At 46.3% G+C, this 13,274-nt stretch overlaps 1 protein-coding gene across 3 annotated transcripts; it reads left to right on the top strand.

The window, feature by feature from the left end:
* The first annotated feature begins 1,407 nt into the window (after nt 1-1,407).
* TGOLN2 (trans-golgi network protein 2) lies at nt 1,408-12,512 on the top strand. 3 transcript variants are annotated; one of them, XM_026450938.2, is made up of 4 exons: nt 1,408-1,597; nt 1,829-3,012; nt 4,498-4,581; nt 7,880-12,512. In XM_026450938.2, exons 1-4 carry the CDS (start codon nt 1,552-1,554, stop codon nt 7,883-7,885), a joined length of 1,320 nt encoding a protein of 439 aa, XP_026306723.1. In that variant the 5' UTR covers nt 1,408-1,551; the 3' UTR covers nt 7,886-12,512. The 3 variants fall into 3 exon arrangements, with proteins under 3 accessions (XP_026306723.1, XP_026306722.1, XP_026306721.1); XM_026450937.2 differs by having other exon boundaries at nt 7,809-12,512; XM_026450936.2 differs by lacking the exon at nt 7,880-12,512 and having other exon boundaries at nt 4,498-4,632.
* Nucleotides 12,513-13,274: the final 762 nt, after the last annotated feature.

Raw genomic sequence — 13,274 nt, 5'->3', positions numbered from 1 at the left:
GTTGCCCTGGCTGGTGCCCATTTTTTTAATTATATTTTTTTCCTTGAGTTTCTTATATATTCTAGTTATTAATCCCTTGTCGGATGGATAGCTTGCGAATAGTTCTCCCATTATGTAGGTTGTTTCTTCACTGTTTCCTTTGCTGTGCAGAAGCTTTCTAACTTGATGTAATCTCATTTAAGACCTATCATTTCTTAAATCACTGTCTCCAAAGCACCAAGCCTGGCAATCGTTCATAAAGTGATTTCAAACATTTAATGTATAAACATAACAGTAACTGTAAACGGTGGGATACAAAACCATTTACGTGATTATCCCAATATGCGGAGAAAATAAATCTGCATAGAAGAAAAGAGAAATACACTAATTAAGAAGGGAAAGTATTGGCCGGGCGCTGTGGCTCAAGCCTGTAATCCCAGCACTTTGGGAGACCGAGACGGGCGGATCACGAGGTCAGGAGATCGTAGACCATCCTGGCTAACACGGTGAAACCCCGTCTCTACTAAAAAAAATACAAAAAACTAGCCGGGCGTGGTGGCGGGCGCCTGTAGTCCCAGCTACTCGGGAGGCTGAGGCAGAGAATGGCGTAAACCCGGGAGGCGGAGCTTGCAGTGAGCTGAGATCACGGCCACTGCACCCCAGCCTGGGCGACAGAGCGAGACTCCGTCTCAAAAAAAAAAAAAAAAGAAGGGAAAGTATCCTTTTTTTTTTTTTTTTTTTACAAAACTAAATGGAAACGTAATAAACTAATGTAATCGGTAACCTGTGGAGGAGTACGAAGACTCTTCTAAGAAAAGTCTATTTACTTTAAAATCTGGTTATCATTTCTGAAACATTATACTGTATTATCTATTCAAAAACATTAAATGTTTAGAGGGCAGACAATACACTAAAACATTAATAGTGATTATCCCGGAAGGGTGGGAGTCAGGTTTTGTTTTCTGCTTCTGTACTTTTACGACCAGAAAAAGGATGCACTTTTTGGAAAAGATGTTCGGCGACCTCGGAGGACACCGTCTCTGCGGAGTCGGGAAGGAGGAGGGCCAGGATGCGAAGGCAACGCTTTGCAGGTGATCGGATGGATTTGTTCCCACATGGGAGAGAACGGAGCACAGCATATTTGTGTACTACTAGGAGGGAAACACGAAAAAAGCAGAGCATAGAAACGCAAGCACAGGATGGTGGTGGCCAAGAGGCGCCTGCCCCTAGTGACCTCACTTTCACGGCCAGTGCGAGAGGCGAGGGAGCTCCAGCCCTGCCTGTAAGGTCTCGGAAGTACGCGGCGGAGAGGACGAAAAACGGAGGGCCAGTCTGTTGCGGCTGTGGTGGAGACGAGAAACCAGGAAGAAGAGGCTCACCTTCCACTCGGCGACCGTAACCGCCGCAGCGGAAGGCGAGCGCAGACATCAGCAGCAGCGGCCCCCCAAATCTCGCCCCTTGTCCTGGCGGAAGCGGGAGCCGGAAAGACGCGCGCCGCAGGGGCGGGACTGGAGAGGGGCCCCGCGCTGATCTCGCGAGAGCGTTAGAGGGCGGAAGCTCTATTTGAGCAGGATGAGGTTCGTGGTTGCGTTGGTCCTCCTGAGCGTCGCGGCGGCTGGTAAGACCCTCCATCCCGCATCCCACTCTTGCCCCCAGGTCCCCCATTCTCACCTCGGCAGGTAACTTCTAGGCTTGCTTCTTCCCTGCCCGACCCACCTCTCCGCTCGCCATCATCTCCCGCCCCACCCCCCAATCCCCATTCCCCCGCTGCTCCCGATATCTTCCAGCTCTGAGGAGTTCCTTCTTCCGGCCTGCCCTTCTCTGGTGCTAACTCCTTTTTCTATTTTAGGAGCCGCGCAGCTCTCGGAAACCGCAAGTGTCAAGAAAGAAGAAGCTGGAGTTCGGCCTTCTACAGAAAACTTGAGCCAACGGCCTGGAGGCTCTACCAAGTCGGATCCGGAGCCGCACACTTCAGTAGACAGCCCTAGCAGGTCGAATCCGGAGCCTGAGACTTCAAAAGACAGCCCTAGCAAGTCGGGTGCGGAGGCGCAGACCCCAGAAGACAACCCCAACAAGTCGAGTGCGGAGGCAAAGACCCAAAAAGACAGCTCTAGCAAGTCGGGTTCGGAGGCTCAGATCACAAAAGACAGCTCCAGCAAGTCGGATGCGGAGGCAAAGACCCAAAAAGACAGCTCTAGCAAGTCGGGTTCGGAGGCTCAGATCACAAAAGACAGCTCCAGCAAGTCGGGTGCGGAGGCAAAGACCCAAAAAGACAGCCCTAGCAAGTCGGGTTCGGAGGCGCAGACCACAAAAGACAGCACTAGCAAATCGGGTTCGGAGGCGCAGACCACAAAAGACGTCCCTAGTAAGTCGGGTGCCGACGGCTCCACCAAGTCGGGTGTGGAGGATCAGATCCCAGAAGACGTCACTAACAAGTCAGGTGCGGAGAAGCAGACTCCAAAAGACGCCTCTAACAAGTCCGGTGCAGAGGAGCAGGGCCCAATAGACGGGCCTAGCAAGTCAGGTGCGGAGGAGCAGACCCCAAAAGACGACTCTAGCAAGGTGGTTCCAGAGCAGCCTTCCAGGAAAGACCATTTCAAGCCCATCTCCAACCCTTCTGATAACAAGGAGCTCCCCAAGGCTGACACAAACCAGTTAGCTGACAAAGGGAAGCTTTCTCCTCATGCTTTCAAAATCGAACCTGGGGAGGACACTGACCTCATTTCTTCCCCACAGGAGGAAGTTAAGTCTTCAGAGCCTACTGAGGATGTGGAGCCCAAAGAGGCTGAAGATGATGATACAGGACCCGAGGAGGGCTCACCGCCCAAAGAAGAGAAAGAAAAGATGTCCGGTTCTGCCTCCAGTGAAAACCGTGAAGGGACACTTTTGGATTCCAGGGGTAGCGAGAAGGATGACCTTTATAGGGAGAGTTCTGGAAATGCCAGCGCGGAGAGCAGCCACTTCTTTGCATATCTGGTGACTGCAGCCATTCTTGTGGCAGTCCTCTATATTGCTCATCACAACAAGCGGAAGGTAGGTCTAGAGCGGCGTTCGGGAGGGGAGTGGGGTTTTCAGCACCCTGGAAGCTTGGGTTTGGGTGGGTATCCTATCGGATGCCCGTGAGCACTGAGGACTTTAAAACAAACTTCAGTTTTTTTCCTCAGGCCCCATTAGGCCTTTTTACTCTTGTTTTGTGAATCGTGTTTTCATCCTGTGATCTGTTTACTTTGAGTGTCCTCTGCTACTGCATTAGGAGCCAAGTTAGGCCATTATTAGGATCTGACCTGACGTGGAATCTCCTCCCATAACTTTGCACTTGGGCCCTTCACAGCCTCAGAGGACCTGAGTACTTGACAGTTAAAGCATGTACCTTCCATCCTATTTCCATTCTTGAGACGACATATCATTTCTAGTTTCCTTTCCCAACATTCTCTCTTCCATCAGTGGCACAAAGAGTAGTTTCAATTACTTCATCTTCAATACCAGCAGCAAGGAGCCCAGGGACTTCTGCAATTAATAATAATTAGAAGAAAGCCCAGAAATTGCACAGACACGTACACCTGTTACTTTTTCAGCAGGGTTTGGTTTATTAGCAACCGCTCTAATGACAAAATGATTGCATTTCATATTGCGCCCCCAAAATTTAGAAGCTAGTTTCTGTAACCTGCTTAAAATTGGAGAGTCCATTTTTGGCCATGAGGCCTGTGGCTAGAAAGAATAGAGGGGAAGACCTTTAGTAAAAATGTGCATTCCTGGCTGGGTGCAGTGGCTCATGCCTGTAATCCCAGCACTTTGGGAGGCTGAGGTGGGAGGATCGCTTGAGCCCAGGAAGTTCGAGACCAGCCTGGCCAACATAGCAAGACCTCATCTCTACATACAATAAAAAAAAAATTAGCCAGATGTGGTGGTGGACGTGTGTGGGCCCAGCTAGTCTGGAGGCTGAAGTGGGAGGATGGCTTGACTGTGGAAGGTCGAGGCTTCAGTGAGCCATGATCACACCATTGCACTCCAGCCTGGGTGACAGAGTGAGACCTTGCCTCAAAGAAAAAAAAGTGCATTTCTTATTCTATGTCCAAGTGTCCATTATGCAGGGTAACCTTGGTCATGAAATGAGAGTGATAGAGAGTATAGTTGATGTTGCAGCGTGGGGTGAAAGAGTACATTTGTAGATAGGAAATTCTGATTATGATTATTTTCAAAGGAATGTCCTACTGTAGATATCTCTAGGAAGGAGTTGATCTTTGACTTGTGTACCTTTGAATGAATCATACAGACTTCCTCCTACACGCTAGAACTCAGACAACATTCTATTTATTTCCTATTAAGCAATACAAAAGATTCTGATGTAATTAGGCTCTGTCTTTCTTAAACTGGTTATAGTTTAAATAGACCTCTGTGAGTGTACTGCTCTTTCTACAGTCAAGGTCATTAACAAATATGCTACCAGGTGACTGCCTCTGATTTCAGAGACTGAACTATGTCATTACCTGTTAATCATTTTCTTTTTCTTTTCCTCAGATCATTGCTTTTGTCCTGGAAGGAAAAAGATCTAAAGTCACCCGGCGGCCAAAGGCCAGTGACTACCAACGTTTGGACCAGAAGGTAAGGAAGGAGGATCCAGGTCCACAGGAGGGATAGTTAACGTTAGATGGACCCAGTAGTGGGCTTGCGTTTGCCATGGCAGCAGTGGCCGATTCTGGGGGTGCTGTTGCTGTTGCATTCGCCCTTTTTAGACAACAAACTAGAAACATCTAGATACACATATCTCTGACGTTAGAGCTAGAAGGGACCTTCGAATACTCTACAGCAGCTCCCTCCCTTGACAGATGAGGAAATAGGCCCACACAGAAACACTCATTTTTTTTTTCCGCTAAGTTTCTACTGCAAGTTAGTGGCAAAATCAGGACCTGATAGCAACTCCCTGGTCTCCCAGTCCTGAGCTTTCTGCATTCTACCAGCGCTCCATAAACTTTAACAGGCATTTGAATCACCTTGGGGAATTTTGATAAAAAGCATTGTCTGATTCATTAGATGTGGGGTGGAGCCTATTTTTCTACATTCTATTTTTTTTTGGAGACAGAGTTTCGCTCTTGTTGCCTAGGCTGGAGTACAGTGGTGCAATCTCGGCTCACTGCAACCTCTGCTTCCTGGGTTCAAGCTATTCTCCTGCCTCAGCCTCCCAAGTAGCTAGGATTATAAGTGCCACCACCACGCCCAGCTAATTTTGTATTTTTGGTAGAGATGGGGTTTCTCCATGTTGGTCAGGCTGGTCTCGAACTCCCAACCTCAGGTGATCCACCCGCCTCAACCTCCCAAAGTGCTGGGATTACAGGCATGAGCCACCATGCCCGGCCTATGTCCACATTCTTAGGAAGTTCTCAGGTGAAACCAAATGCCACTGGATCCACACTTTATGTGGTAAAGCGCTAGACTATGCTCCCTGGAAACACAAGCCCAGAAGCACATAGGCCTCCAACTCCCCACATCAGCCTGGCTTAAGCACTGTGGGCTGGAGTTCCTGAGTACAGCCAATCGATTCCTCTGTCAGAGAGATAAGGCCTCCTTCCACCCCTATTGGGGGAACCCGCTCCCAGTATTTCAACGTAGGTTCTTTCTATTTTTCCTAAGTGTCGGCTGGTCTGAGAAATAAAGAGAAAGAGTACAAAGAGAGGAATTTTACAGCTGGGCCTCCGGGGGTGACATAATATATTGGCAGGACCATGATGTCCCCAAGCTGCAAAACCAGCAAGTTTTTATTAGGAATTTCAGAAGAGGAGGGGGTGTATGAACAGGGAGTAGGTCACAAAGATCACATGCCTCAAAGGGCAATAAAGATCACAAGGCAAAGGGCAAAGCAAAAATCACAAGGCAAAGGGCAAAATTAGAATTACTGATAAGGTTCTGTGTTCAGCTATGCACATATTGTCTTGATAAACATCTGAAACAACAGGAAACAGAGTTCGAGAGCAGAGAACAGCTCTGACCTCAAGTTTACTGGGGTGGGATTTTTTTCCCTACCCTAATAAGCCTGAGGGTACTGCAGGAGACCAGGGTGTATTTCAGTCCTTATCTCAACTGCATGAGACAGACACTCCCAGAGCGGCCGTTTATAGACCTCCCTCCAGAAATGCAGTTCTTTTCCTAGGGTCTTAATATTTAATATTCCTTGCTAGGAGAAGAATTTAGCAATATCTCTCCTACTTGCACATCTGTTTATAGGCTCTCTGCAAGAAGAAAAATATGTCTCTATTCTGCCCAACCCCCCAGGCAGTCAGACCTTATGGTTGCCTTCCCTTGTTCCCTGAAAATTGCTGTTGTTCTGTTCTTTTTCAAGGTGCACTGATTTCATATTGTTAAAGCACCCATGTTTTACAATCAGATTTCATATTGTTCAAATATACACATTTTACAATCAATTTGTACAGTTAACGCGATCATCACAGGGTCCTGAAGTGACGTACATCCTCAGCTTACAAAGATAACAGGATTAAGAGATTAAAGTAAGACAGGCGTAATAAATTATAAGAGTATTACTAGGGAAGCGATAAATGTCCATGAAATCTTCACAATTTATGTTCCTCTGCTGTGGCTCCAGCTGGTCCCTCCGTTTGGGGTCCCTGATTTCCCTCAACACACCCCATGGCAGCAGAGCTGAGCAAGGGTCTCTCTAAAGACAACCTGTCTAAGTAGGAAGTACACTCTTGTACTCTATTGCGTTGCTATCGGCGTCCACCGTTCCTTCTGCTTTCAGCATAGCAACAAGCAGGACATTGGCAAAGAACCATTGGTGGCCCAACTATGAATTGGTTCCCAGACTTCCTGCAGGGAACATGATTCTCTTGTACAACTCAATATTAACTACAGAACGAGCCACTGAGCTCAGAACATCTTTGCTAACTAGTCCAGTAAGCCAGATTTACAATTTAGCTTTGGACTACTACCTTTTCAGATAATTGACTTTAAGGATTTCCCCTTTTTATGATATTTGTTTGTTTGTTTTTGAGACAGTCTCACTCTGTTGTCCAGGCTGGAGTACAGTGGCTCAATCTTGGCTCACTGCAACCTCCACCACCCAGGTTCAAGCAATTCTCCTGCCTCAGCCTCCCGAGTAGCTGGGATTATGGGCACCCACCACCACGCCCAGCTAATTTTTAGATTTTTAGTAGAGACGGGGTTTCACCCTTTTGGCCAGGATGGTCTCGAACTCCTGACCTCAAGTGATCCACCCACCTCAGACTCCCAGAGTGCTGGGATTATAGGCGTGAGCCACCATGCCCAGCTTATGATTTTTAAAAAAATACACATGTGGCTAGGCACAGTGGTTCACGCCTGTAATCCCAACAGTTTGGGAGGCCGAGGCAGGCAGATCACCTGAGGTCAGGAGTTCAAGATCAGTCTGGCCAACGTGGTGAAACTCCATCTCTACTAAAAATACAAAAATTAGCTGGGCGTGGTAATTTCAGCTACTACTGAGGAGGCCAAGGTTGGGGAATGGCTTGAACTTCGGAGGCAGAGGTTGCAGTGAGCCAAAATCATGCCACTGCACTCCAGCCTGGGCAACAGAGCAAGACTCCATCTCAAAAACAAAACAAAAACAAAAATAAAAAACACATGTAAATAATTCACAATACAGAACAGTATGAAGCAGAAGCCAGGATTCCTATCTCTCCAAGTGTGTATCTTTCTAGTGTTATGTTTCATTTCAAACTTTAAAAATCATTTTGTGTGCTATTTTAATTAATTGCTGTGTCTGTGATGGTGGGTCAGTATGTCTTAATTCTGAATGTGTTCCCTGCACCTCCTAAAAGATCTTTTTTTTCTCCCCAAAGTCATAACAGAATGGTATATTCCTCTGGAAAAAGATGAACGTCACCAATGGATTGTGCTGCTCTCGTTTCAGCTTTGAATTTTTTGTCCTTGAGAACCTTGTCCTCCCTGCTGATTTGTTTCTAAATCAAAAGAAATGAAGAAAAAAGTACTGTGACCTAAGAGACACACTCCTCTAGGATTTATTGGCAAGTCTGGGCTGGCAGAGGTAGGGGGTTGCTTTGGGGTTTGCACCTGCACTTTGGTGACATCGTTCTTCTGTGTTCCCTTTATTTATGCTGGTGGCTTCCATCCATTCCTCCTCTGAGTGTGAGTGGATGGCCATGTGGAAACATGGCTGTGACCAAAGGGATATCCCAGTCTGGGCAGGTTGCGCTGCTGACCACCCTCCCTGGGGCCCGGGCTCTGTAGGAAAGTTGGCCCTTGACTGTGGCATTGCACTCTGCACTGTTTCTCTCTGCAGACCTAGGGGAGAACTGCAGGTAGAAGTGCTTTTCTACTAAGGCCTCTTTGCGGGGGATGTGCCCTACAGAAGACATAGAAGATGGGGAAATGCCGATGGGCAAAGAGCTACTTTGAATACATAATTCTTTTGAAAGACTTCAGCAGCAAACCAAAACAGCAGGTTAAAAAAAAAAATGCTTTTCTGGGTGCAAGTATAACCTGTCTAGCATGAGATCTTCTTGATTTTCTGATTATTTTATGTAACTTGAAACAAAGTGAATCAGCTTCCACTTGGTTGTGCCGAGCATAAAACAGAACTTGGGCTTCCTGGCAGTGAGGCCACTGTCCCATCACAGATTTTTTAAATAAATATGATTTGAAATAGTGTGATCTTTCACACAATCATACTCAGTAGGAACTTTTTGAAATAGGGCAAGTTCATGTTTCATGCGAGAAAACATGAAGGAGGGTTTTGGTTTTGGTCTGCAGTTTTTCCAAAGGGCTTTTATGAGATACATTTCCCACAAAGTCCATTTGGCCTTTGTTGCCTACAACAGACAAAATAGACTTAGATTTATTAATAGAAACTAACCATACTCTCTGCCCATTTTTACCTCATTGTATTTAGTGGTCCTTTAATCTGATATAAGATGCCAAGGGTATTTGATAAAAATTATTCTTCCATGCCGTGTCAGGAGTTAATGCAAATGAAGAGATTCCGTGCATTCCCCTGGGATAAGTGAGGTTAGTGTCTTAGGCCACATTATTGTTTGAAGGTTTCTCTCTTCTAGTCATGCTCTTCCACATTGTAGACAGCCTGAAGAGAGTTGTTTTTGAGCTGATCTCAGGGAAGTACAAATAACTTGGGAGATGAGGGACAAAAGATGATTCTGTGCTGTCAAGGCAGTAAGTCTGAAGAAAGGACCATGCTGTTTATATTATCTTCCACCTTGCTTAAAACAGCCCATAGCTTTTGAGTTGATATTTTCATTCTTGGCAGGTAGCCTACTTTATGGAGGTAAGGAATGAAGACCTACCCTTGGGTCATTCTCTGTACTGATGCAGCAGTCTTCTAATACTTTGCACCAACCTGAGGAATCTTCTTTTAGGATCCTCTAGCATCCCCTAAGACTGTGGCTATTGCACTTCTCTCTCCCTGCCTGCCTCCCTTATCCCTGCCTTTCCCCTCCTCATGTTTTCTGATCGTACCCATCTATACCAGCTCCTTTCCTTCCACCTTCGTATGCACCTGGATTTTTCTGTTCCCAACTGTCCTATTTGTTTTTCATCCTGCTACTCAACTTCTCTAGCATGTTGCTTCCCTTAAGTTGCCATTCATTCTCTTCATGACTTTTTCCAACTCATTTCGGTCTCTGTCTGTCAACTATGCTTTGCTGAAGGTTACCAGTTATCAGATTACCAAATCCATGGCTTTTTCTCAAAGGTTAGTCTTGTCCTTGATAGAACTGGACACTATTGACCATTAAAATGGAAATTCCCCTTGATGTCTCTGACAAATGGTCCTTTGCCTTATCTTGTGCTGGTGGGGAAGAGGCCCTCAAAGCCAGGCCTTTCTATTCCTTTGACTGTCTCCTCAGCCATTCACATCCATTCTTCATCCTTTGAGTGAGTGATTCCCAAGTCTTTGTCTTGGCTTAGTACCTAAAGAACCCAGTGCTTCTGGGATCGAAGAGTTCAGCTTGGTTGTCACGGAAAGGAGTTTCTCTCTTCTGCCCATCAGCCTGCCCCTTCCAACTGTCCAGGTCAGTCTTCAGTCACCTGAATTCCTAACTGCAGACTTTTGCCCTTTTTCTCTCTCATCACCAAAGTCGTATCCGTTTTTTAAAAAATAAAAGATCCTTAGCTACAGTCTTTTTGTTTTCCTTGCTTCTCTTGTTGCCCGCCTCCAGCCCGTTTTACTTCTCTTGCATTTTGATTTTTCAGGTCCACATTTACTGGGTTTCCTGTGCAGCTTCTTGGAAAGAAGTTCAGTCTTGGAAAGACTGATCTTTCCAAAATATTTGCCCTGGTCTGACGCTTTGGTCTGAACTTCTCGAGGCTTAGAGAACCCAGTTACAGACCTTTTGGGGTTCAAGATGCTATAGATTGACACCCTCCTGCCTGTCTTTCTCTGCATCCCAACCTGGCCAAGGTCCCTCCTGTGGGGTACCCATCTGTGCCTTTATTCTGACTGTAACCTCCACTTTCTGGCTTCCCATGGTTCTTTGGTTAGGTTTCTCTTCCTTGTCTTCTTTCTCCTGCCTTCCCCAATCTGCCTGTTTCTTCAGGGCCCAACTCGTTTCCTCGTACACCTTCCTCACTACCCCACCCCACGTTGTCGACTCCTTCCCTCAGCCCCACTAGCTCTTCATCATGCCACTCCTTTCAGAACTTCAACAAACCAGGGCAGTCAGGAACTGAAGTCTTTCTGGTCTCCCCAAGCAAACTAAGCTCTTGAGGGACAGCCCTTGGCAATGCTTTCCTGTCTGCTGAGCATGGTGACCTTCCTTAGGACTTCCAGAGTTCAGTTCCTTCTGGCCGATAAGTTTTCTTTCTCCATGCCATATGGATGTGACTCAAATGTGGGGTCCCACAGCTTTTCCTGGCTACCACTTGCTGTGACCTTATACATGTTGGGTTTTGCTCTTGAAGAGGAGAGCAGGAAGAAAGGTTGGTTTCAGAAACCAAGAGGGATGGCAGTGGACGAGTATATTTTGTCCCAGAGTCCACAGAGCTGAGCTTTTGAGCAGACTCTGAGAAGTATCATTGCTTGTGTTGAAAGAATACAACAGGATTTAAGTTTCTCTTTAGAAATTGCACTGAAGAAAGGCAGGGCATAGTGGCTCACCTCTGTAATCCCAGCACTTTGGGAGGCCGAGGTAGGCGGATCACAACGTCAAGAGATCGAGACCATCCTGGCCAACATGGTGAAATCCCGTCTCTAATAAAAATACAAAAATAAGCCGGGCGTGGTGGCGTGCACTTGTAGTCCCAGCTACTAGGGAGACTGAAGCAGGAGAATTGCTTGAATCCGGGAGCTGGAGGTTGCAGTGAGCCGAGATCGCGCCACTACACTCCAGCCTGCCAATAGAGCGAGACTCCATCTCAAAAAAAAAAAAAGCACTGAAGAAAATACCACACATCAAAGGAAAACTTATTTTCTGCATGGTGTCTTTTCAAAGATAGAATATTTGAAGCATGTTTCCTGGAGATTGTGTGGATAAGGGTGAGCTGGCTGAGGCATCGTTCAAGCTGGGGGTAGGTGTATAAGAAGCACGTGCAGCCACAAGAGGCACCTCCTATAGTCAGCTAAGGGCTTCCCTTTTTGCTCCCAGCTTTTGGGTGAAGGGTGATTTCTGTTAGACAAATCTGTGCTTCAGTCATAGATGTTAATAGAGGAAGCAGTTTTCCTGCTGCAGATTCCTGAATAGAGTTGCTGAAAGAGTCTACTTCCGGACTCAGGGGAAGTCGAAGGCCAGTCTGTGTAGAAAGGCTGAGGCAACGGGGAAAGACTTGACAGCTAGTTACATATGCTCTGACATGGTACCCCCATGATGGCTTCCAGTGACACATGTGCTGATAGAATTCTAAACCTCTGGAATTTCCCTGCTGGTTAATTCTATGGCCCTTGACTGTACAGGGTAACCTGATGCCAGATGCTGTGGGCGTGATGAGAACTAGAGAACTTGCAGTGTGGAGGAAGCTGTGTGAGGCACCAGACCCTGTGCTTCTGCAGGCCATTTCCTGAAAACTCCGGTTAGAAAGGTTGGGTTTAGTGTGACTTGCTTGAGCAAGAGTCCTTGGGAGAGATTTTGAGGTTTAATTTAGTGGTATCTCCAGAGCTAATAGTGACCCAATTCAGCTAGTTCCGCAAGTCAGATGTAAACTTAGAGTCTCCTTTGTGAAGGGTTTGGGTCTGAGCTGTATAGTATGTCAGTCGGTAAGCCAGCCCTTCACCCTCTGATAGATATCCCTTTAATTCACCAGACTTCATGTTCGATACATTATTAATAGTTGAAATTGTTTCTCTTCTTTTGTGTTTTCCCAGTTAATAGATGGCTACTGTTTCCACAATGTTCTATATTTTCAGCTTTTTGTAACTTAACTATAATTACTTAATTTTATTTTTTTAAAGCTTGTTGCGGTCTAATGAGAAGTATTTTTCAGTGCATAATGTTTTTCCGAGCTTCCGTTAATGCCATCCCAATGTAGTTTTATTTTGTTGAACAGAAACCAAAATAAATTTCAAAATGTTAAAGCAATGGATTTAATACATTTATTTATTTTATTTTATTTTATTTTTGAGACAGAGTCTTGCTCTGTCACCAGGCTGGAGTGCAGTGGTGCGATCTTGGCTCACTGCAACCTCCGTCTCCCAGGTTCAAGCAATTCTCCTGCCTCAGCCTCCTGAGTAGCTGGGACTACAGGTGTGCACCACCACGCCCAGGTAATTTTTGTATTTTTAGTGGAGACGCAGTTTCACCATGTTGGCCAGGATTGGTCTCAATCTCTTCCCCGTGATCTGCCCACCTCAGCCTCCCAAAGTGCTGGAATTACAGGCGTGAGCCACGGCACCCGGTCAATAAATGTATGAATATTGCATTAAGATGAACTACAATAAGACCTTTGGCATGTCAGTTTAACGTAAGTGAAAGGTCCTTTTTATGCCTTTTGAGCCTGCCTTCACCTTCCATCCAACACACACAGGTACCAGTAAATTGCAGATGCCATTTCTGGGCTTTGCACACTTTCTCTGGCTTTCCATGTTCTGCTCCTGACCAACTCTCCTACCACCTGACTCCTCCCAGCTTGGCTGCCTCTGTTGCTTTCAGTAGCTGGGCCATTGCTGGGAACGCTCTGTTGCCTCCCTGTGCTGTCCCCTGCTGTGCCATTGTCTGGAATGCCTTGCAACCGGCCTCAACACAGTAAAGTAATCTTCCAACCAGTCCATGGCCCGACTCCTGACATCACCCTTCCCTGCATCACCCTTCCCTGCATATTTGGAGGATGAGGCTTGATTGAGG

Source organism: Piliocolobus tephrosceles, chromosome 15 (genome assembly GCF_002776525.5).
Source record: "Piliocolobus tephrosceles isolate RC106 chromosome 15, ASM277652v3, whole genome shotgun sequence".
NCBI classification, from domain to species: domain Eukaryota; kingdom Metazoa; phylum Chordata; class Mammalia; order Primates; family Cercopithecidae; genus Piliocolobus; species Piliocolobus tephrosceles.
Note: the sequence above shows the minus strand (reverse complement) of the source record. Positions and strands in the feature narration are given on the sequence as shown.

Excerpts from the sequence above, each read along its gene's own strand:
- TGOLN2 (XM_026450936.2), top strand. The coding sequence starts at position 1,552 with ATGAGGTTCGTGGTTGCGTTGGTCCTCCTGAGCGTCGCGGCGGCTG. Across the intron at positions 1,598-1,828 it reads CCTGAGCGTCGCGGCGGCTG|GAGCCGCGCAGCTCTCGGAA; the intron begins GTAAGACCCTCC and ends TTTCTATTTTAG. Across the intron at positions 3,013-4,497 it reads CTCATCACAACAAGCGGAAG|ATCATTGCTTTTGTCCTGGA; the intron begins GTAGGTCTAGAG and ends TCTTTTCCTCAG.